General features: G+C 39.8%; 2 protein-coding genes across 4 annotated transcripts in view; one reads left to right on the top strand and one right to left on the bottom strand.

The window, feature by feature from the left end:
• Positions 1-5,202: 5,202 nt before the first annotated feature.
• LOC116804394 lies at positions 5,203-6,685 on the top strand. Of its 2 annotated transcripts, none has more exons than XM_044009706.1 (3): positions 5,203-5,563; positions 6,190-6,448; positions 6,519-6,685. In XM_044009706.1, the coding sequence occupies exons 1-3, from the start codon at positions 5,490-5,492 to the stop codon at positions 6,642-6,644; spliced, it is 459 nt and encodes a 152-aa protein (XP_043865641.1). In that variant the 5' UTR covers positions 5,203-5,489; the 3' UTR covers positions 6,645-6,685. The 2 variants fall into 2 exon arrangements, 1 of the variants encoding a protein (XP_043865641.1); XR_006357532.1 differs by having other exon boundaries at positions 5,209-5,374; positions 6,274-6,448.
• Positions 6,686-19,871: 13,186 nt separating this feature from the next.
• LOC6583662 (cAMP-dependent protein kinase catalytic subunit 3) overlaps positions 19,872-24,063 on the bottom strand; it is an 88,910-nt gene continuing 84,718 nt past the window's right edge. Inside the window, exons 4-8 of one of the 2 annotated variants that reach the window (XM_002009291.4) lie at positions 21,970-22,079; positions 21,672-21,902; positions 21,434-21,615; positions 20,234-20,311; positions 19,872-20,036 (exon numbers count right to left, since the gene is read on the bottom strand). In XM_002009291.4, coding sequence (XP_002009327.3) covers positions 19,911-20,036; positions 20,234-20,311; positions 21,434-21,615; positions 21,672-21,902; positions 21,970-22,079 — 727 coding nt within the window. In that variant the 3' untranslated portion in view covers positions 19,872-19,910. Of the gene's footprint in view, positions 20,037-20,233; positions 20,312-21,433; positions 21,616-21,671; positions 21,918-21,969; positions 22,080-24,063 lie in introns of both variants that reach the window. The other variant, XM_032730942.2, reaches the window with a different exon arrangement.

The following is a 24,063-nucleotide window of genomic DNA, read 5'->3' on the forward strand; positions in this document are numbered from 1 at the left end:
ATCGGACAAAACTGTATCTCCTAAAGTTATAAACCTAGAATGCTGAAATTTTGCACGTAAGCTAATGTTTTAATTCTATGAAGATAAGTGAAAAAATTATACATCTACGCCTCTTAGGGGCGTGGCAAATCGGACCTGAAGATATAGTGATTTTTCGAATTCTGCTATATTTTAGGCACTATTGATGCTAGAGATCTGAAATTTGGTATATATACGCGGGTTGATCACCCAAGTCCAACGAGCTATGGTAGATATATGTCCGCCCATAGGGGGCGTGGCAAACCGCAAAAGTTTATATCTCCTACAGTTAAAGAGCTAGAAGCTTCAAATTTGGATAGTTAAGTTACTGGTAGCCTCCTCTATCGATGCCCCAAAAATAATTTTTAAGCCTCTTTAGGGGCGTGGCATATCGAAAAATACCCTGTAATTTTCACATTTTTTGAGCGTAAGAATTCAAATTTTGCATTTAGGTAACCGGTTACTCGTTCTAAGAACTGGCTAAAATTGAGGAGTCGACGGCCACTAGGGGCGTGGCAATCGGCATTTACAGTGCCCGTATTGCGACATTTAAATGCGTCAGCCATCTATTTATGCATTTGTACATATAAATAAGCTTAATAGATATTCATAATACAAAAGGAAACATTTTTATGAATTTAAAAAAATTTAAAAGAAGCTAAAATAACAAAAATTTGCAATTTACAAAAAAGTGTTTTCCGCGGGATTTGAACTCGCACCCAACCCAAACAGCATGTTTGTCAAAATAGCTAAAATAATGGTCGTCGGCGCTTCAGCCTACAGCACCACCGCGTCGTTTCGATCAGCAGTAGTTAAAACGAAATCATATTATTGTTATGACGCCACATAGCAAAGAAAAACCAGTGTAGCGGCTGGAAATTCAAAAACAATGCAAAGACAAATCAATCGCAACGAGATTCTTAGAATATGCTAGAGTACGCATTTATGTGTGAATACATACACACATACAAATGAGCGCGTGTATAAGGCTGGAATGCTTGATGCTATGCGTGCAGACTTACATATATACATATGTATGTATTTGCATATATATATTTGAGGGCTATTTAAGAAGAAACAAATTTAAACTTATAAAATTATTCGACTAAGAAAATGAAAAGTATTAAGTGCCATTCAGTCAAGCTCGCACCTTCCCAATAAAATATCTATTTTATAAAAAACGAAATATGTATGAAAAAAAAAAACATAGTAGAGGTTCGAACCTCCCTACTCTAACGTTACTTGCGTCGCCCTTAGCACCCGCGCCATTGCTTTGCTCGAGCACTCAGCTGCTAAAATAGAATAGCTTAATAAGAGAGCGTCATCAGACAAAACTACAGTAACGGAAAGTCCAGAAATCAATCGAAATTCTAAGAATGTGAGAAAAGGCGCGCTTCTGTCTGTACGCATAGAATAGACGATGAGTGTGTGCACATGTATAGTAAAATCACGCTGATCTGCTGCTAGCTTGAAGCCGGTATCCAATATATGGATATAAATACATGTATATTATTAAAAGTCAAAATTGTATAAATTATATACATATGCATGTAATTTGAATGCAATTATGCAATGATCATAGCAATAGCTATCGATGATTTTCCAATTTTAATGGGATCATGCCCTGTTTTTTGTTGCGCACTAGACTTGAAAATTGCACTATATACTCTGGTTGACAGGGTTTGGGCTGTGAATGAGTCTTCTGCAATCGGTATCGCCCCACTGCAACGTTCTTACTTGTTGGGTTTAAATTCATGAACAACTACATGAGGTGGCCAGAAATTAGGGTCACAAAGGGTTTTAAAGTATTCTACAGGCACATTGATTTTGAACGAAGCAATTTCACGCGGTGTCGCAAAACTAAACTTCGATATAAAAACATTAGCCGGAATCTTATTTAAAATAAAAGCCGATACTGCCTCAATGGTAGTGTCAGATGAAAGCCTAGATATGAAAACTTGCTTTCTAGGAGAGACAACAGATAAGGTAATGCTAGGAGAGGCTGACTTATTGTCACTCTTTGTTTGAGCAACAATAGAAGTAGTAACCAAATTTGGGACAGGGGCTTGAGTTTCAATAGAAGCCTCAATAGGAGAAACAGATATGGGTCAAGGTGAAGGAGGATCTAGAGAATCGGGAGCCGACGACAAAACAGAAGCGCAAGGTGAGGGAGGAGCAAGTGAATTAGGTGACGGTACTATTACAGAAGGAGTTACCGACAACAAAGGAGTCTCCAATTGAGAGAGAGGAGTTTCAAAGCCATACTGATTTAATATTTCTTCAGCAGCAGCCATGTCACTGGTCAACTGCATAGAAATCTTCTTCAGTTTTAAAAATTGGGCCCTCACAGCACTATACATTTTAGAAAAGTTTATCTGCTTTTCCAAGCGAATCAGACAAGACCAGCGTATGCCTCCACTACCAGCTTTAGTAGTAGACATAATCTTGTCATATTCACGCCCAGTAAGACCTGCACACTTAGTATGCATCAAGTTATCACACAGCCAGCAACTTATAAATTGCGCTTGTGCAGAATCAACTGTTTGCCTGAAAATGCAAGCTTTCTTGCAGCAACTCATATTGGCAATTGGGATAGATCACAAAATTACTGAATGTAAACAGAAATGTAAAAACCAAGAGAGGTATAAATGTGTTGAGAGCGAGTCCAACAACAAACAGCCGTTACAGAGCAAATCAAAAGTCCACAGCGAGAGAGTATACTTGCACAGCACAAAAATCAAAAATTAAGAGAGGCAAATACAACAACCGTAGATAGTGAGAGCAACCAACTTATGCACACACTCACACAAACTTGGGGAGAGCGCCAACAAATAGAAACACTAAAGCAAAAATGCAAATAATGAAACTAATGAACCTACACTGCACACAAAGCTTCACAAATTAAAAAAGCAAATTATTAAAAACACAGTGAACAACGGATCAAACCTTGCACAGGAAAAATATAGATATTTACTATATACAACCGAACCGCAATTATGTGAAATTTAATAAGAATAATTAACTAAGAAAACAAGAATAATTGAAGAGCACAAAAGTAAACACGTCTGTTAACTCTCACTGAGAACTCTCGTGAAACTTTCAGCATATGATCTACATATTCTATTGAATATTTGACAAATTTAAAAAAAATTAAAAATCATTCACAATTAGCTATACTGACATCTGACTTGAACTCAAATGTTTTTATTCGTTAAAAACATAACATAACATATATCCTCTGAAATCGACGCGATCAAACATACGGACAGACGGACGGACAGACGGACAGACAGACGGACAGGGCCAAATTAACTCAGCTCGTCGCCCTGATTTCCCATTGAAAATGGGTTCAGGGTATAAAAATACGAGTATGCATGCCAAATTTCTCTAGCTCTAATATCTTCTAAAATCCTTTTGCTCATACAGACGGACAGGGCTATATCGACTCAGCTCGTCGTCCTGATCAAGAATATATACTTTATGGGGTCTGCCACGCCTCCTTCTGCCTGTTATATATATTGCACAAAACCATTATACCCTGATTTCCCAATTTGAATGGGTTCAGGGTATAAAAAAAATAGAAACGTATAAAGATAGAATAAGCAAGTAAATAAAATAAGCTGTAATAGGATAAGACTAGAATAATCGGATAAGAGTAAAGAAACCATCGAGGCACCAAAATGGAAGATGCCGAGTACCATAACCCAGGATTAAGCGTCGGTTGAATCTACCAGCGGTGCAAGGAGGAGTTGATCGTGATAACTCGGGACTTCAGGATAGACAGAGAGGGACGAGTAGAAGATTTGAGGAAGAGGCTCTCAGCATTTGTTCAGAGCAACAACTACTCGACGGAAACCAAGGTGAAATTGGCGCTGCGCCTACCAGAAGCAGAACAGTTATACCGTAACCTGGGCCACCGAACGGACGAGGAGGATTTTATTCCTTGGAAGTTGGGTGTTCCCATTCACCAGAGGAGGAGAGTACTGCAAGGGTGCCATGATGCTCTCACGGTAGGACATCAAGGCGTGAGGAAGACGGCCATGAGACTGGCACAGAGATACTACTGGCCGGGCATGTTCTGGGATGCAGCCAGGTATGTGAGGCGGTGCGAGGAATGCCAGAAGCAGCGTTTGCAAAAACTACTTTGTAGCAGCAATAGCAATAAAAATTGTGCTATGCAATATTGCCGTAGCCTAACAAAAAAAGTTTGTGCTCTGCTCTCGTAGTTTGTTGTGTTAAAATCTGTAGTGATAGCAATAGCACAAAACGAAATGATGTGCTACGCTCTGCCGTAGCGGTAGCTGAAAACGGATAGCGAAAGCGATAGCTGATAACAGAGAGCGAGATGAAATCGTGTATACCATAGGCAGTACAAGTTTATCATATTTTTTCGATAACTCATCCGATAACTTCTTTATCGAGAATAATCGAAAAATCGGCATTGTTTTTTCAGCCTAATTTGAACACTGGAGACTTAAAATTAGCGTTGTATATAAAGTTAATGGATACCAAGATTTTGTAATTTACAGATTTTGGATACCACGCCCCATTCGCCCTATATTTGTAAACGGATTTCAAGTACTAGAGACTTGTGCTTTGGAATGTACACACATTTTAACCATATGATTACGCTCTAAGTTTCATTAAGATTGTATGTCTACAAAAGAAATTATTCAACAAATAAATTGTCATAATATTGCCCACATTGCAGCGCAGCCCAAGCGCAGCCGCTGCTTACTGCGCAGTTTGCAGAGCGCGTTCTTATAAGTGCATGTGTATGTATGTGTGCATAAAAGAAGTCCAGAATGATTAGAATATCAGCTTGGAGGGTTCAGGGTATCTCCTAGTCGAGCAGTCTCGACTAGAGCCTTCTTACTTGTTTAATATTGCTTTGTAGTAGACTGAAAATGTGGCACTTCAAAGTATTGATTCAATGTGCAAACATGAATTTCGATGCAAGTGATGACGATTACATTAAATGCAAAAAATGCGAAAGACTTTTTAAAAAAAGATCGCGTTTTTAATTTAAAAAAGCATTTATTGTTGCACGAAATTGAAATCGATGATAAAGGAAGTGAGGTTAGTGATTCTGTTGCCACTTCTAAAAATTTAAAACATCAACTAGTAAAAGTGAAAATCAACAGAAAAACATTGATTCGGTCATATATTGGTCTTGTAACTGAAGAAAGCGTTCCATTCCATGGGCTTAATTCAATTAATATGCGCAATATAATTGACCCCATATGTCAAGGGCTTGAAACAAAGCATGGAATAAATTTTAAGTTGAATGGAAGCAAATGCAAGTCTGTTCTTAAACACGTGGCAGCGAATGTTAGACTTGAAATAAAACAAGACAGTAAAAATCGCTTATTACTTTAAAAAATGATAGTGCAACGCGGCTTGGGCGAAATATTTTTGGCATCAGTGCCCAATTCATAAGCAAAAATGAAATAAAATCACAAATTCTTGGCATGGTGGAACTTAAAGGAGCTGACTCCAGCAAATCTAAAAATCTTGCTAAGGAAATTATTTCTGTTTTAGAAAAGTACGAAATATCTCTGAGCCAAATTGTATCAATAACATCGGATAATGGGGCCAATATGTTAAAACCTTCAAAAATTTTGTCACAAATGAACACAAGCGATGAAGATTTGGACGAAACATTTATTGAGCAAAAGAATATTGAGTACGCAAGACAAATTTATAATTTTGAAAAAAAACGAAAACATGTTTGTGGCTGATATACAAATATGCCGATGTGCAGCCCACACTGCACAGCTTTGGGCACTTGATGTTACCAAACACACAGTTATAAAGAAGTGTTTATTTCAATGCCGCAACCTTACAAAATACATTCGAAAGTCTTCAAACGGCTGCCGTGATTTATTTGAAATTAAAAATTTTCAATTTGGCTAACTTGCAAACTAGCCACTAATCAGATTTTATCGACATACTCTTCAAATAAGGATTAAATAATTTCTATAATTGCAAACAATCTTCTTCAAAGTATGGAAGCACGGACCAAAACATTAGTGTCAAACGTGGGCTTCGACACTTGCCTTTATTTGGACCCCAGATTCCATAATATTATAGACAATTTACAAAAAGAAAGAGCAATCGATTTTTTAAAGACATTGTAGGAAAAATAAAAATTTTCGGTCCCAATCCCAGTATGCCATATTCGACTAATTCGTTGGATACGGACTCTGGACACACCAAAGACAATAATTTCAAGCTATTGGACGATTTTTTAAGTGCTAGAATGGTTCTTCCAAGTGAGTCAAGTAATGTCTATGCAAAGATTGAAACATTAAAGTCACCAGTGATGAAAGCGAATACAGATGTTTTATGTTTCTGGAAATACAGAAAGTCAACCGATCCCGAACTTTATGCCCTAAGCAAAGTATGTTTTGCTATACCGCCAACTCAAGTAAGTATTTGTGTTTGAATGAATACAAAATAAAGATAAAAACAATATATACATTTCTTTACACATGCAGGTTACCATAGAGAGAGCTTTTTCCTCGTTGAAACTGGTGCTGTCCGATAATCGAAATCGATTAAGTCATGAGACTTTGGAGAACATACTTTTAGTTCGGCCACTGACCAGAGAACACATAGACTAGACATGTAGCACAAAGTTTTTCAACACCGAAAAATCTGTCTCCTAGTGCCTATCAATTTCGTATTTGCTCGGCTCTTAACTTTTTAGGTTCGGGCTACGAAAATATGCGAAAGCACAATCATTCCGCTTCATGCGCGAACACTCCATTAAAACTTGAGGTAGGCACTCGCCAATGTTCATCTCCCAAGCATACAAACAAAGATATACACACACGCACATGTAAAGGCACACAGGCATACAAATGCTTCTACAAGTGATATCCCATAATTGTGAGCAGCACATCCCATGCGTATATAAAAATGTATATACATACATACATACATATGTATGTGAGGACTTCACAAGATCGACCAAATGCAAATGCTGGACTGTAAAATTGCTACGAGCGGCAAGAGCTCCGCACACAGGCATACAAATGCTCATAGTACATGTAGCAAGCGAGACTGTGTGTGTGTGCATGCTCATCGCGAAGACTTTTTCTTTATGCGCACCAACGCTTTCATACCCTTCCCACAAATAATAACGAAAACGCAAATATTTTGTACACGTAAGGGAAAAAACGGCAGTCTAACGCGAAGAAATCTCAATTTTCTTGAGCTGCCGCTTGTGCTCACATGCATACATACATATACATATTTGATTATTTGATATTATTCAACATTTGACCATCTCGGTCGAGCGCATATTTTCGTAGCTCGGACCTAAAAGTGAAGAGCCGAGCAAATACGAAATTGATAGGCCTTAGGAGACAGATTTTTCGGTGTTGAAAAACTTTGTACTACATGTCTAGTCTATGTGTTCTCTGGTCAGTGGTTCGGCTTAATTCGAATCATTTAGATAGTGCTATCGATAATTTAAGCTTGTTTGAAAATGAAGATTAGTAGATTTTCAATGGGAAATCAGAGTATAATGGTTTTGTTGAAATGTATGTAACAGGCAGAAGGAGGCGTGGCAGACCCCACAAAGTATATATATTCTTGATCAGGGCGATGAGCTGACTTGATTTGGCCCTGTCCGTCTGTCTGTCTGTCCGTCTGTGCGTGGGTGCTTGTGTGTGTATGTTTGTGTGTTTGTGTTTGTGTATGTGTGTGTTTGTGTATGTGTGTGCTCTGATGGAGCGGCCCACTGCCTCTTCCAGACGACGCATCTCCTCCAGGAACCGTCCACATTCGAAAAGAATGTGGTTGGCGTCTTCCACATGCCCTCGCTCGCACCAGGGACACTCGTCAGATTCCTCGTGGCCAAAGGCTTCAAATAGCTCCGAAATCATCAATGACCCGAGAGGATCTGCGTAAGGTAGAAGTTAACCTCGCCATGTTTGCGGTTAACCCAGGGTTCAAGCTCCGGGATGAGCTTGTGCGTCCACCGCCCTTTAGCTGAGCTATTCCACCTTCTTTGCCATCGTGCGATGCAGTTCGCCCTGACAGCGTTGAGTCGCGTAGGCCCGTGCGAATTCCGCTCCACGGCTTCGGCGACCAAATACTCCAGTGGCACCATACCGGCTATGACGAGCGCCGCGTCATCGGAGATAGTCCTGAAAGCGCAGCTGACTCTGATTGCGCTCAGCCTGTAGATCGCGCAAATGCCTCGGCTGTAGCTCGGCGTTGCCATCGCTCTTGCCCATATTGGCGCAGCATAGAGGATGACAGACCTAATGACGCTCATTAGGAGGAGACGTCGTTGCTGTTTAGGTCCCCGCGTGTTAAGCATGATTCTCGAGAGAGCTCTACAAGAATCAGCTGCCTTTTTATGCACATATTCTAAGTGCTCGCGGAAAGGTAATCTTGTGTCTATCATGACACCAAGATATCTTATCTCCCTCTTTGACGCAATGGTGACGCTGCCGATCTTTATATTGGCAGTTTCCACTCTTTTGCGACTGCTGACTAGTACAACTTCGGTTTTGTGTGCCGCTAGCTCGAGCCCAGCTCCTGTCAACCAGCTTCGTATGCGATTGATACTTTCGCTGCACATATCCTCTGTATCTTTGAGCTCCTTTCCTATGGCTACGACAGCTACATCATCAGCAAAGCCAATGGTGTGCGCGCCTGCTGGTAGTTCCAAGCGCAGTACGCCGTCGTACATGATGTTCCATAGGAGAGGCCCCAGCACTGAGCCTTGGGGTACTCCAGCTGACACTGTATGAGTTTGGGGACCCTCGCTCGTGTTGTATACCAGTGTTCTTCCTCTGAAGTAGCTCTTTATTATCTCTCTTAGATATTTAGGGATATTATATTGTGACAGCGCATTCAGTATCATATCCCAACTAGCTGTGTTGAAGGCATTCCTTACATCCAGGGTCGCGATGATGCAGTATTCCTTCGTCCCGTCCCTCCATCTGGTGCCTTGAATAGCGGAAGTGGCCAGACCGACAACTTTGTTAAGCGCGTCCGTTGTTGACCGGGCCTTCCGGAAACCAAATTGGTTTGGTGACAGGCCTCCGACGCTTGCAATCGCAGTCTCCAGCCTAGAGCAGATCAGTTTCTCAAACACCTTTCCCATGGTGTCTAAGAGACAGATAAGTCTGTACGAAGATGGCTCATCTGGTGGTTTGCCAGCCTTGGGTAGCAATACCAGATTCTGGGCTTTCCATTTTGCCGGGAACGTCTCTTGGATCAGGCATTCGTTAAATAATTCGGCGAACGTACTTGGGTGCAAGGCGAGGGCTAGCTTTAGCGCACGATTTGGGATCCCGTCCGGCCCTGGAGCTGTGTTGGTTCTAAGACCTCGGAGAACTACTAATATTTCTTCCTCTGTAACTAAAACAATTTCAGTGCTCGTTGAGCCCTGATCAGCAGACTCGGACTCAGGGGCGTGAATGGAGCTTAAACTTTCTGGAAAGAGTGTTTCCACAATCGATTTAAGCTACAGACTGCACCTGTCTACCTGCGTATAGTCTTTTAACTACTATCTTATATGCCCTGCCCCAAGGGTCATATTCGGCTGAGTCGCACAACTGTAAAAAACATTCTCTTTTGCTTGCCCGAATGGCCTTCTTCAACTGTCTTCTAGCTGCCTGGTAAGCTAACTGTTTCTCAAAAAACGTTGACCTACCGCGAGCCCGTTGGTAGCTTCTTCTCGCCTGGATGCATTTGCGACGAATGTCACCTATTTGCGTATTCCACCAATACGTAGGCTCATGTTGTCGCGTGAACTGCTTGCGGCGTAACATGCTGCTATTGCAGGCACTCTGTATTTGGGCTACCATTTGGCATGCTCTGGCCTCAGCATTACCAATTGTACCCAGAGACTGAATGGGCTCTGAAAAGACCGCGGGATCAAAAGTATCTAGCCGATACGACTCCCTCCACAATGTTGACGCCCTGGCAGGTGGCTCACCTATTGTGAACAGAAGTGCCGTATGATCGCTGCCTGTATAGCTAACGCAATGGCTCCATGTTGCTCCCCGAAAGAGGGATGAAGTGACAAAAGTAATGTCGATAACAGACCCGTATCCCGCCCGACTGAAGGTGTACTCATGGCCAGTGTTGAGCAGTGCAACATCTAGTGTCGCGAAGATCTCCAGTAGGACCTCTGGCATTTGTTGTGGGGCTACCCCATTCTAGCGCCCAGGAGTTAAAATCTCCAGCTATAATGGCCTTTCGACCCCTAGCATCCTCGGCAAGCTCGTCGAGCACCGTCGTGAATTCACTGAGCTGCATGCTGGGGGCCAGATAGAAACTGTAAAGCCATAAGGTACCATATCGGCCACGTACGAGCCCATTGAATGACAACATTCGAAAGTACGTTCGTTGAGTTGCCGCATACCCACAACGCAGCTTTGCCATTAACGTCTGTTGACCATGTCCTAGGGCAGCTGGTTCTACAGTGGTGAGGCTCACTGAGAAAAGCTACGTCTATACATTTTTCCCTAATGGTCTGCTCTAGAAGATCTTGGGCAGCAACCCAATGATTTAAGTTAAGCTGCAAAAACCTTAACATTTCATTTTACGAGCAGCTTCACGGTAAGATGGGCACTTGAAGCTGCCTGCTGAATGGTCCGTCTGCTTTTCACCTTTCCGGATGCAGAGGCTACATTTTGGTGGCTTGGTGCATGCTTTGGCACTGTGACCCATCTCTCCACACCTGAAACAGGCGCCCTTTAAGTCACAGTCGCTGCCGCAGTTTGCTGCCATATGACCGTAATCGAGGCACTTGAAACAGCGTTTAGGCTGCTCCAAGGCTCGGATACGGCAAACTACCCATCCTATTCTAATTTTGGACAGCTCGAGCAGAGTTTTAGCTTTCGCAATTGGAAGAGCAACCGTAGCTCTTTGCTGTCCACCGAAAGCTGGCCGAAGCGATTTGATAGCCTCAATGGGGAGTGAGCTATCCTTCAACTCCACCCTAATTGCCTCCAAGATCTCCTCTTTGGTCGCTAACTCATCTAGATCGCGAAACTCAACTTGAGCCGATTCGGTAAGTGTTTTAACTACCGCTCGGTCTCCCAAGGCCTTGCCTACAGCTTCGTGCAGAGCCTCAGCGCTATGCTCCGGCTTCCTACTCAGTTGCAATAGAAGGTCCCCTTTAGCTGTCTTCCTAATGCATTGAACGTCGCTGCTCAGATGCTTCAAGTTTGGGTCGCTTTTAACTACACGAAGCATGTCCGCATAGCTGCAACCCCCTACGCCTGAAATCGCAATCGCGTCAGTCCTGGGACGTTTTTGCATAGGCTTTCGCCCTTTAACGACTGTCCAGCTGCTCCAGTTTGTCTGTCGAGCGGCCTGGTTTGAAGTTTCAGCTGTAGCCCGTAGAGCCATTGGTTCTTTTTGAGGGAGTTTTCCTCTGTTCGGAGGCAACTTCCCTCGACCGCTTGGGCATATTGCTACCTACAGTAGCACTAATGCTCGCTGCCTAAACATTTTCGCCTACTTTTTTGAGTGGCGTGGTCTGCACCTCACAGTTTTTAACCGAACGGTTGCAGAACGCTTCGGCCGTCTTGTGAAGGCTGACCAGCCTAGCCAGCTCCTCTCTCATTAAGGCATTTATATGCCGCTGACCCCCAAATAAGGCAGACAAACCCTCTAGTGTAGCTCCTATTTGAGCTAACGCTTCTTTTAGTGACTTGGGTGCCTGGCACTCAGCCACTGGAGCCTGATTAGAAGTCGACGGCTGCGCCAACGCCCTCTGTTGTTGCTGCGGCGATCGCTGCAACGAGGAACGACGCGCAAAAGCTTGCAGCTCGTCCTCCATCATGGCATCCATTTCTGCTCCGACTACCACGGCGTGAAGCCTGTAGTGGGCAATGGCTACTAATATAATCTGAGTTTACAACCCGCAGTAACTTAAACTCAACTTGACTAAAGCGAGAGCCCGAAAGTATGCACTACTATTAAAAACTGCTACTTCACTCCAGCAGCTAGGGTGCTGTCTTTGCTAAGGCTTAGCAACTCACCAACGTTAGTGAGCAGCTGATTGCCCGATGCAATTTCCAGCACTACTAACAGCTGTTAGAGTGAATGCACCTGATTTTTATTATTGCGCAAGTGTGACGCCTAAAGTAACAAAATTTACGCGCCCACGAACCGCCGCGCAGTAAGTCTCTGGTATTTTTTTTTGAGGTTGCTGGGTACGCCGCGCCCACAGCAAACACGTTGACTTCAGTTCTTTCCACTTTCACAGGGGAAAACACAGTTCAAGCTATTGTCTACGATGGATCACGATGACATCGGCCGCACTCCGTGAAAACGCAACTCGAACTCCACACAGTAAGAAAGCTCTAGTCGAGACTGCTCGACTACGAGATCCCCTGAACCCTTGGAGTAATAGCTATTTCATCTTTCGTCTTTCGTCTTTCAGCTTACACAAGAAACACTCACACACACACACACACGCACGCACGCGCACACAGGCATACATACACACACGCATACACACACACACACACGCATACACACACACATACACAAACACATACACACACACATACCCAAACACATACACACACAAGCACCCACGCATAAACACGTATGGGCTGCAGTGTGCGCTTACTATGAGATCTTAATTGTTAAATAACTTTTTTTGTGGACGTACGATCTTCATGAAACTTTCAGATTATGATAACAAAATGGATATGCATGTATTTGCCAAAGCACAAGTATCTAGTATTTGAAATACGCCTTTTAGAAATGTGATGGTGGGGGGTGGATGTCGGGGTGGGGGTAAATTTTAACAAAAACCGAAATTACATAAATTAAATATTGCATATAATAAATATATACATACATAAAAAATTTGGAGACTCTAGCAACAAAGGTGTAGGAGATATAATTTTACGATAAGGTTTTTTATCGATAAAAAAGATCGGGATGAGTTATCGATTTTTAATGATAAACTTGATATGCGCGCTGTAATTACGGACATTTAAAAAATGTGTGTGTGTATATGTGTGTGTATGCGTGTGTGTGTATGTATGCCTGTGTGTGCGTGCGTGTGTGTGTGTGTGTGCGTATATATTGTGTAAGCTGAAAGACGCGAAAAATTATTGAATCAGCTATTACTCCAAGGGTTCAGGGGATCTCGTAGTCGAGCAGTCTCGACTATAGCTTTCTTACTTGTTTTACTCTCATCTCGCTTTGTTATCATCTCGCTATGTTCTCATCTGGCTCTGTTCTCATCTTGCTATGATTTCATCTCGCTCTCTGTTTTCAGCTATCGCTTTCGCTATCCGTTTTCAGCTACCGCTACGGCAGAGCGAAGCACATCATTTCGTTTTGTGCTATTGGTATCGCTACAGATTTTAACACAACAAACTACGAGAGCAGAGCAGAGCAAAAGAGCAAAACGAAAAACTACGGAGTAGCGTAGAATTTTCAAACGCTGGCCAGAAGTTCAAAGGCAGGGCAAAGGCCGGCAGGGTGAATGCTGACCAGGCAGGTAGCAGAGCCCATGGCCGTTTTGTGTGCGGGTTCGTGGGCCCCTCCCTCGTTCGAAGCGTGGAAGCACAATGTTGTTAGTGTTCCACGACGCGTTCGCCAAGTGGGTGGAGCTGGTACCTCTGAAGAGAGCCACCACAGCGCTGCTGCAGGTGGTGTTTAGAGAGCGTATCTTGACTCGATTCAAGGTACCTAAGATGGTCGTCTGCGATAATGGCGCGCATGTTGCGAGCAGAATGTTGAGGTCGTTTATGGAATCCCTGGGTGTAAAGCTGCAGTTCACAGCCCCATATTCCCCACAGGAAAATCCCACCGAGAGGACGAATCGCACCGTAAAGACTATGATGGCGCAGTATATAGAGGGACACCAGAGCTCGTGGGACGAACTGTTGCCGGAGATATCGTTGGCGGTCACTTCTAGTATTGCAGACTCTACTGGATTCACGCCTGCGTTTCTGATGATGGGCAGAGAACCTCGCCTCCGATCGATGTTCCCGCTCATCCCACGAAACTGCGGTCGGCCGGCGCAGCGTTGACGAAAGAGGTCGTCGAATTAATGAAAAAGGAGGTTGACGCTTGTGGCCGGCGGCACCGCAGCACACGGTTCAAAATATAAAAACCTAGAAGTCAAGAAGGCGGTAAGTATAGTGTGAGCTGAAGTGTCTGTAAAGTAATAGAAATAAAAGTGAAAAACGGAAAAATCACAAGCGTGTTCGTGGGTCTGATTGGAAGGCAATAAGAGAGAAGAGGCGAAAGCTGGCAGATACTCGAAATAAAGGTGGTGCACGTGAGTCGTATTTTGTGTTATTTTCCCCTTCCCCTCCTTTGCCCCACTAACCTGTCGAGAAATCCTGCTTCCCGAAAACCCCCCTGGTGTTCCACATTTCTTTTAATAAATAAATTTCAGTGGGAGTACCTTAGGCAGACTGAGTCTGCCCCAGGTATAAATTTTACTTCTTTACAAACCATCGAGATGCTTACAGTTTGTTTGCGTGAGGTGGCAAACGATTTTAAGTTTGCGGTATACTTTTGAGTATCGGTATACTTTCAAAAAGATAGAGCTTAGATCGTCGCGAACAATTTTCAATTTTGTGCGCTGTGGAGAGAGAGAAGAGAGATATATATGGGAGAGAGTAGGACAAATAACGCCTACAACGGGACCATTTTGTTTGCGTGCTGGCAGCGCACTGATTTTGTCGTGCTATTTATTTAAAAGATATTGACAAAGCTAGAGTTAAATTAAATTAAAATAGCCTACAAAAAGTACAGTAATAATGCTATTGTATCACCAACCCGATGGAGGTATTTTATTTGCCAGTCCGGCCAGCTATGCCCCACTTCACAGCCAAATATATTCAGTGATACTATTGAAACTATGAAAGGAAAGTGTTAAAAAGAAAACATAAATAAATATTATGAGAGCTTAAATATAGTTAATCTAATAATTCTTAAGATACAAAAAATTGTGTAAAGAAAAAGGAAAGTATTACAAGTTATTGCAAGAAAAGTGAAAAGAACAGAGAATAAGAAATATCTTTTAAGAGTAAAAGAAGAGCCAAAATAGAATATAGGATGGGATTGAGAAATCACTACACAACATTTGCAACGTAATGTCTACCAGTGCTTATGCCTGGGCACTGCGAATGATTTCCCTAAGGTAAGCTAATAGCAAAGATTTTATTTTAGGAAGAGAGAGCTCTAAGGAAAAAACGTGATAATATTTATTAAAAATAACACAAAGAACATGAAACGTACTATGCAAAGGATAATCCGTAGGGCACACAGGTTGTAACGAGCCTTCGGTTTATCCCGAGTCTAAGCTGGGCGAATTTCAGCTGACTTCAAACATCCAGAAGAGAGTTTAAGGTAGTATGAAAAAACGATGCTGCCAAATGAATATCAACCGACTCATATAAAAGAGACCAGTCTGTGTATTAATTAATTCGTTAAGCAAAACAAAATTGCATTTACGATAACAGCGACATGGTTTAGAAGGCAAAGGAGTATAAATGAGAGGATTTTCAGCAGTTAATAAAACGTCTAAGGTGGGTGATGTATATCCTCTGAAAAGCAGAAAGGAGTTGATCCCACGACATTAAAGAGCGAATCATGATTAATGAGCACGAAATCTAGTGTGCGATTTAGATGGTTAGAAATAGAGTTCAACTTAAACATAGACAGGTTAAACAATTCATCAAAAAGATAGTGATTAATTGTCGGAATAAAGTAATTTGCATTACAAGTTGATGACCAAGAAGTGTTTGGAATATTAAAATCACCCAACACAAGAAGCAAGCCTCTATCATTTACATGCTCATTTATTTCATTAATACAAGTTGTATGTTGAGCATAAACTTGCACATCAGGAGAGGGAGGGATATAAGAACATGTAATAAATTATGAGCATGATTGGAGAGTTAATTTAACCCCTATGATCTCCGCATCATGAAGGGACGAAAAGCTAAACAGTTCAGAGAGGATAGTGGATTTAACAGCAATTAACACCCGAACGGGTGTTACGCATCGAACGGTCAAGTCTATAAATAGTGAAATTACGTGAAAGGATCTCACTGTTATGAATGCTTACTTACTTAACCATGTTTCAGTGAAAGCGATAATATCATATTAGGCTCTAAAACTATACGAGAATAGCTTTTTAAGTTTAGATTTTAAGCCGCGTACATTTTGATAAATCAGGAACAGCTGAGAAAAAGGATTTATAGTATTTAGTTTTTTTTTTGTGTAATGTTCGATGATGATTTCACCGAAGGTAATTTTAATGAAACAGAAGTCGATTTGTTACGATTCTTAGGTTTGAATTCATGCACATCTACATGAGGTGGACAGAATTTAGGATCACATTTTGTTGTAAAGTTTTCCAACGGCACATTTATCTTAAGTGAAGCAATTTCTCGCGGAGTTGCGAAACTAAACATCGATATAAAAACATTGGCTGAAATCTTGGTTGAAATAAAAGCAGATACTGCCTCACATGACGTATCAAATGAAAGTCTAGATAAAAATACTTGCTTTCGAGAAAAGACAACAGATAAGGTGATGCCAGGAGTGGCTGAACAGGGACTTGAATTTCAATAACAGCATCAATAGGAGAAACAATAGATTGGGGACCTGGTGATGTAGGATCGAGTGAATTAGGAGCCGCTGACAATACAGAAGCACAAGGTGAGGGAGGGGCAAGCGAATTAGATGACCTTCTTATTCCGGAAGGAGTTACCAATAACGAAGGAGTCTCCAATTGAGAGAGACTTTCAAAGCTATACTGATTTAATATTTGTGCAGAGTCAACTGCCTGCCTGAAAGTGCAAGATTTTTTGCAGCAACTCATATTGCCAAATTGAGATTACGCCAAATTACAGAATAAAAACAGAAATATAAAGACAAAGAGAGATATTAATATGTTGAAAGAGCGAGTCCAACAACAAACAGCCGTTACAGAGCGGAACGAAAGTACACAGCGAGAGAGTATACTTGCACAGCACAAAGAAATGGGAAGAGCGCCAAAAAAGAGAAACAGAAAAGCAAAATGCAAATAATGTAAATACTAATCCGACGCTGCACCAAAACTTCACAAATTAAAAAATCAATTATTAAAAGCACAGCAACCACGGATCAAACCTTTCACAGGAATATCTAGATATTTGCAAATATCAACCGACCCCAATTATGTGCAAATTTAATACAATTATTTAAATTGATAAAAACGAGCAAATTTAAAGAGCACAAAGTAAACACGTCTGCTAACTCTCACTCTTTCATTACCCGAGCCAAAAAATACCTACGAGACACATTTTTCGGCGTGGAATAAATTTGTTATAGATGTCTAGCACTAATCACATAGACCGAACAAGTAGTGCAAAGCGTTTTGCACAAGCAGCATTTCGTCGCAGCAAGAACCCATGTCTTCCCTTCTGAGTGAAGAGTATTCCGAACTCTTCAAGCCGTTTGCCATGCGTTTCCGTTATTATTTGTGGGAAGGGTATGAAAGCGTTGGTGCGCATAATGAAAAAGTTTTCGCGACGAGCAAGCACGCACACTCTCCCTTGCTACATGTACTATGAGCATTTGTATGCCTGTGTGCGAAGCTCTTGCTGCCTGTAGCAATTTTAAATCCCAGCATTTGCATTTGGTCGATCTTGTGAAGTGCTCACATACATATGTATGTATGTATGTATACACATTTGATTGTGTGTACGCATGGGATGCGATGCTCACAATTATGGGATATCACTTGTAGAAGCATGTGTATGCCTGTGTGCCTTTACATGTGCGTGTCTGTATGTGTTTGTTTGTATGCATGGGACATGAATATTGGCGTATGCCTCCCTCAACTTAGAATGGTGTGAACGATTTTGGGTTTTAATTGGAGAATCGCGTTTATAGTTAAGTAGCTGACTAACAAAAGTAGCAAGTGCACTTCCCATTACTTTTATATGTATTTTTTAATTGCATGATATTTATGACATCTAACAGATGCCCACTAGTATATGTATGTACATATGCTTCTTATTAAAAAGGTAAATTTCACCTGTATATGTGCAGGTGCAAGGGATCGAAAATCGCATTCCAATTTGCCCACTGGGATTAATCAAGTACTACAATTAAAAACAAGTAAGAAAGCTATAGTCAAGACTGCTCGACTACGAAATCCCCTGCAACCTTGGAGCAATAGCTATTTCAATAATTTTTCGCGTCTTTCAGCTTACACAAGAAACACGCACACACACGCACGCACACACAGGCATACATACACACACACGCATACACACACAAATACAAACACACACACATACACAAACATATACACACACAAGCACCTACGCATGGGCTGCAGTGTGCGCTTAGGATGAAAACTCAATTGTTTAATAACTTTCTTTGTGGACATACGATCTTCATGAAACTTTGAAATTATGATTACAACATGGATATGCATGTATTTGCCAAAGCACAAGTCTCTAGTATTTGAAATACGCTTTTTACAAAAGTGAGGGGTGGATAAATTTTAACAAAAACCGAAATTGCATATAATTTAATGATAAACTTGATATGCGCGCTGTAATTACGGACATTTAAAAAAAAAAAGTGAAGTCTCTAGCTCTTAAATCTTCTGAAATCGACGCGTTCATCCATACGGACAGACGGACAGGGTCAAATCAACTCAGCTCGTCGTCCTGATCAAGAATAGATATACTTTGTGGGGTCTGCCACGCCTCCTTCTGCCTGTTACATACATTTCAACAAATCCATTTTACCCTGATTTCCCATTGAAAATGGGTTCGGGGTATAAAAAAAAGAATCATTCTGATAGGCAAACCCACGATCATTGATATAAAATTATCTACTTGGCATGCAGTATAAGTTTATCTTATTTTTTCGACAACCCATCCGATAACTTTTTTATTGAGAATAATCGAAAAATCGACTTTGTTTTTTCAGCATAATTTGAACACTTTTAGACCTGGAGACTTAAAATTTGCGTTGTATATAAAGTTAATGGATACAAAGATTTTTTATTTTTAATTTACAGATTTTGAATACCACGCTCCATCGTTATCAATTTGTAAAAAACGTATTTCCATTACTAGAGACTTGTGATTCTAATCATATAATCACGCTCTACAAAAGAAACTATTCAACAATCGAATTCTCATAATATTGCCCAACCGCAGTGCAGCCCATGCGCATTCGCTGCTTACTGCTTACTCCGCAGCCAGCAGAGCCGATTATTCGATTATTCATGCGTGTGGATGGGTGTTAATGCATGTGTGCATAAAAGAAGTGCAGAATGCGTAGAATATCAGCTTGGCGGCTTTAGGGTATCTCCTAGCCGAGCAGTCTCGACTAGAGCCTTCTTACTTGTTCATATTGGGGAACCAGTATAAATTATTTCGCCTCTTTTTTCAGTATATGATAACCTTCTTAGTGAACAGCTAAACGGGTTTGTCCTTTCAATCCGTACGATCACTTCACACTTGTTCTTAGGTTTTACTGGCTCTTCAGAATTTACATATACCATCACTTGCCCAGCGAGTCTTGCTTTCGCAGTATAAAGCCAACTTTTCACCAGTACTCTACATGCGAGCTCCAATATCAATATGTTGATATTCATATGCATTTCAAATTCTGTTATATATTCTGAGATATTGGGGCTCATATGGACAGACGGAAGGACAGACAGCCCAGATCATTCGGCGTTCAGATGATCTCCTAGTTGAGTACTTCGATAAATATAATATGCCTATACTTCTGCCGTATATTTGAAAACAGGTCGGTATTATCTTCAACTCTGGCATTGCCACTAATAATATTTACTTCATAAATTATAATTTGTTGTATTTGTTCTTAAATTCCTTTGTAGAAGTTTATTATTATTTTTAGAAATCATTAAATAATTTAAAATCTTTTTGGTCTATTGCAATAGTAGGCTTCCAATCCATTTCGGAATAATCATCAAAATTCTTTGTATCCCCATCATGATGTACATCAGGTAAAATTGGGGGCTGCAATACAAAAACAATTAATTATTCAATTTATATCAAATAAATAAATCCTTTTACAATGAAAGACTTATAAAAAATTATTTATTGAGGCTTATTGGTAACATTGTTTGCAGTGACTATTAAAGCTATTTAAAATTATATGTATTTATAAATATTTATTTTTGCTGTGAACCTTTGTTATACAATGAAAAACTTACCTTTAGTTTTTTATTATATACATCATTCCAATTAATGTTCTTGAACCAGCGATGCCTCTTAACGTCATCAGCTCCATTCTGAGGATTTAATAAATATAAAATTAATAATTAATGATTATTCACAATAAAAAGATATGGGATAAGTAATCGAAAAAGTAAAATACAATATCTTCTTGTATCTTCTGAGATAAATAAATTCGGATTAGCTGTAAAGTTGTATATGAAGTTAAAAATACGGACATATAGACAGTGCTAAATCCAATGAGCTCGTTCTTGTGATCATGAATATATGTATATACTTTATGGATTCAATCACGCCTTCTTTTGTATTTAACATTCTTTTTAACAAATCCATCATAGTATACAAGTAAGAACGTTGCAGTCGGACGTTACCGACTGCGGGATACTCATTCACATCCCATCAGCAATTTGGTAGTTAAGTTCAGCTCTAATACTGTAGAAAATGTAGTTTTTCCCGATTTGCCACGTTCTACTGTGTGTAGACACCTTCTTAGAACGAGGTAACGGTAACCTAAATGCTTGCTTTCGCTGGATACTTACGCTCAAAAAATATGAAAATTACATGGTATTTTTCGATTTGTCACGCCCCTAAAAAGGCATAACAACTACTTTTGGCTCATCGATAGAGAAGGTTACTAGTAGCTTAACTATCCTAATTTGAAGCTTTCAGCTCTTATAGTTTCGGAGATTTAAGCCTTTGCGGGTTGCCACGCCCCCTATGGTCGAACATATATCCGCATTAGCTCTTTGGTCTTTGGTGATCAGCCCGAGTATATATATTTCAGGTCTCTGGCAACAATACTGCCAAAAATATAGCGGAATTTGAAAAATCACTATATCTTCATCCGATTTGCCACGCTCCTAGTGAGCGTAGATATACGCGGATCTACATTCCAGCTTTCTAGCTTTTCAACTAATATGATCTCTGGTATATCGGAAAATGCATTTTGCCTCGCCCCTAGTGGGCGGATCCGGAAAATTTTAACACTTTGCAGATCGGAAATATACAAGAGTATGCGTCCCAAATTTCGAGTCTCTAGCTTCAACAGTGCCGAAATAAACTGCGTTCATACGGACAGACGCACAGACGGACGGACAGCAAGACGGACATTGCACAAAACCAATATACTCATTTCACTTTCGAGTATAATAATAATATAAAATAATATCAAACCTTACCTTCATATTCCCCAGCCTCTTTGTTCTATCATTCACCAATAACTTTTTTATTAAATCTTTAGCAATGGGATCCATATGGCGCTCCCATTCAATTTTGCCGCTTAATATTTTTTCATAGATTCCAAATGGCTGCTCATCATAAAAAGGCGGATAGCCCACAAGCATTTCATAAATCAATACGCCTATAAACAGATTTATAAGAATATAATATTGTGAATCCGTGTAAACAGTATCATACCTAACGCCCACCAGTCGACTGCCTTATTATGGCCTTTAGATTGTATTATTTCTGGTGCTATATACTCGGGTGTGCCGCATAATGTCCACGTCCGATCACGGAGTTTCTTAGCAAATCCAAAATCGGTTATCTTTATATGACCATCCCTATTTATTAACAGATTTTCTGGTTTCAAGTCTCGATATATAATTTGTAGTGAGTGTAGATATTCAAGAGCGCTTACAATTTCTGCTGCAAAAAAGTTAGCTGAAATTAAAAATTAATAATTTATTTAACTCTGAACGAATATTTTTCTTACAAGTTTGGCTAGAAAACTTCCCCGCATTTCGCAGATATGTGAACAGCTCGCCTCCACAAACATAATCGAAGATCATGTATAGGTTGGAATCATCTTTTGTAGACCATTTTCTATAAAATTAAAAATTGGTTAGTATAACTTAAAATGTTATGTACAAACATAAAATGAACGATTACACAGAAATGTATTATTAACATTTGGCTTTTAATTCTGATAGACTTGAATATACATACATACATATGTATGTACACACCCAGTATTGTCTGAAGCCTGTGAGCTATATGTACATTCTACTTCACTTACTCTAATAATTAATGCCCAAGGTATGTAGAAAAGGTTGGAAGAAAATAAAGGTTATTCTATAAAATATACATATTTTGACACAATCGTTTTGTGAATATTGAAATTGGCATTTCATAGTACCGATAAATTAAATAGCGAAAATTTGGATCTAAGCTAAGAAAATTAATTAATACCATAAGTAATTTGACAAAAGCTTTTTTTAGTTGTCTATTCACTTTTGAGCAGTTGACAACCAAATAATTTTGGTATTAAAAATTGAATTGGTATTATTGGTGAAAAAAAATCAATATATAATAAAAGTTATAAAAATCTAAGAAAATTTGAGCATATATTCCAGACCTTCAATGGCGCAAGGTTTAACCCCAGCACGGCTATAAAACGCATTGCAAATGAATTTCAATTGTCGCCAAACTCTCATCTATCAAATTAATATGTTTTAAAAGCATAATGACCCATAAATCTTCAGCAGCCAAGCATAACATATGACCATTGCCTTATGGGGAAAAATCCAAATTATCGGGTATTAATTAATAACTTGAAAACTAAGCCAGTTTTTTTGATCCGGTTTTTGTATTATTAAAAAAAAAATTAATTAAACAAATTAAAAAAATTTTTTTCAAAGAATTTTGCTTGTTTATACTTTAAAATAATAATTTTAATTGAAAACAATCGAACTTTCATAAAATCGAAATTAGGTTTCTTCAGTTTCGAGTTCTAGATCAGCCAGAAATATTGATCCGCTGAAAAAATTCGGGTTCTTCAACTGATTTAATTGTGCCTTCAACTTTACATAATACAAGACCTACAACTTCATTAGACAGCGACCTTTATGCTTTCCAACTCGTTTCTTAAGATTTGCCGAAGAAATAATCTGATCAGATGTATCCATTGCTAAAAACCATCAGTGAAATTATGGATTCTGCTATCCTTCCATGCATGATAAAATTAGTCTGATTTATAGACCTGGTTGGGCAAATCAGACGCTTCCTTGCCAAAAATGCCTACAGGATGAACAGTATTTTCCATAATCTGCCTCAAATGAACAATTATTTTATAAACATTTGCTGTCATAGGCAGTCATTCATAGTTGTCAGCTAGTTTTTGTTCCTGCTGCATTTCTTCCATTTGGCATTTATATTTTGGCAAAAAAGCGTCTTTTGCTTTTTTAATATCATTAATAAGTTCAATCAATATTAGTCTTATTTAGTTTCGCCTTAAAAAGAAATCACAATTACTATTTCTTGGTTAGAGTTGTCTTTTTCATTGAGCCAAATATCACACAGGTCAGCTCAGTCACCTGCTAAAAATTGATTTGCGCCGGTTGTGCGCAAAAGTGCACATTGAGACAAAGGCATTGAGATCCCAATTAATTACTCTATAACATGCAATTGGAATTATACTTATGCGCCCTTATGGCTGTTTTATATGTCTTTGCAAAGTTTAATTTTATTTACAAGAAATGTCATTAGCAACACTTGCTAATTTTACAATAAATGAATAAAATAAGCTCAAACATCAAATGTTATTTAAGCCAACGCATAGTAGCAGCCCTAAAAATTCATATCCTTTTAAAATTTCTCAAAAATAATGTCTGGTCATTGAATAACGATGATTTGAAAATCGGCTACCACAAATTGTAAGCTGAGGCTTAGTTAGTTAGTTAGTTAGGCTTAACAGTGGACTGTTATTCAACATGTTGGGTACAGTACCTTAAAGTCTGGAGTTTTATTAAGATGTTAACATAAAAAAATTATAAATTTTCATACTTCGCAAAAATGACTAAATACCCGA

This window comes from Drosophila mojavensis, unplaced genomic scaffold, assembly GCF_018153725.1.
Source record: "Drosophila mojavensis isolate 15081-1352.22 unplaced genomic scaffold, ASM1815372v1 contig_74, whole genome shotgun sequence".
NCBI lineage: Eukaryota > Metazoa > Arthropoda > Insecta > Diptera > Drosophilidae > Drosophila > Drosophila mojavensis.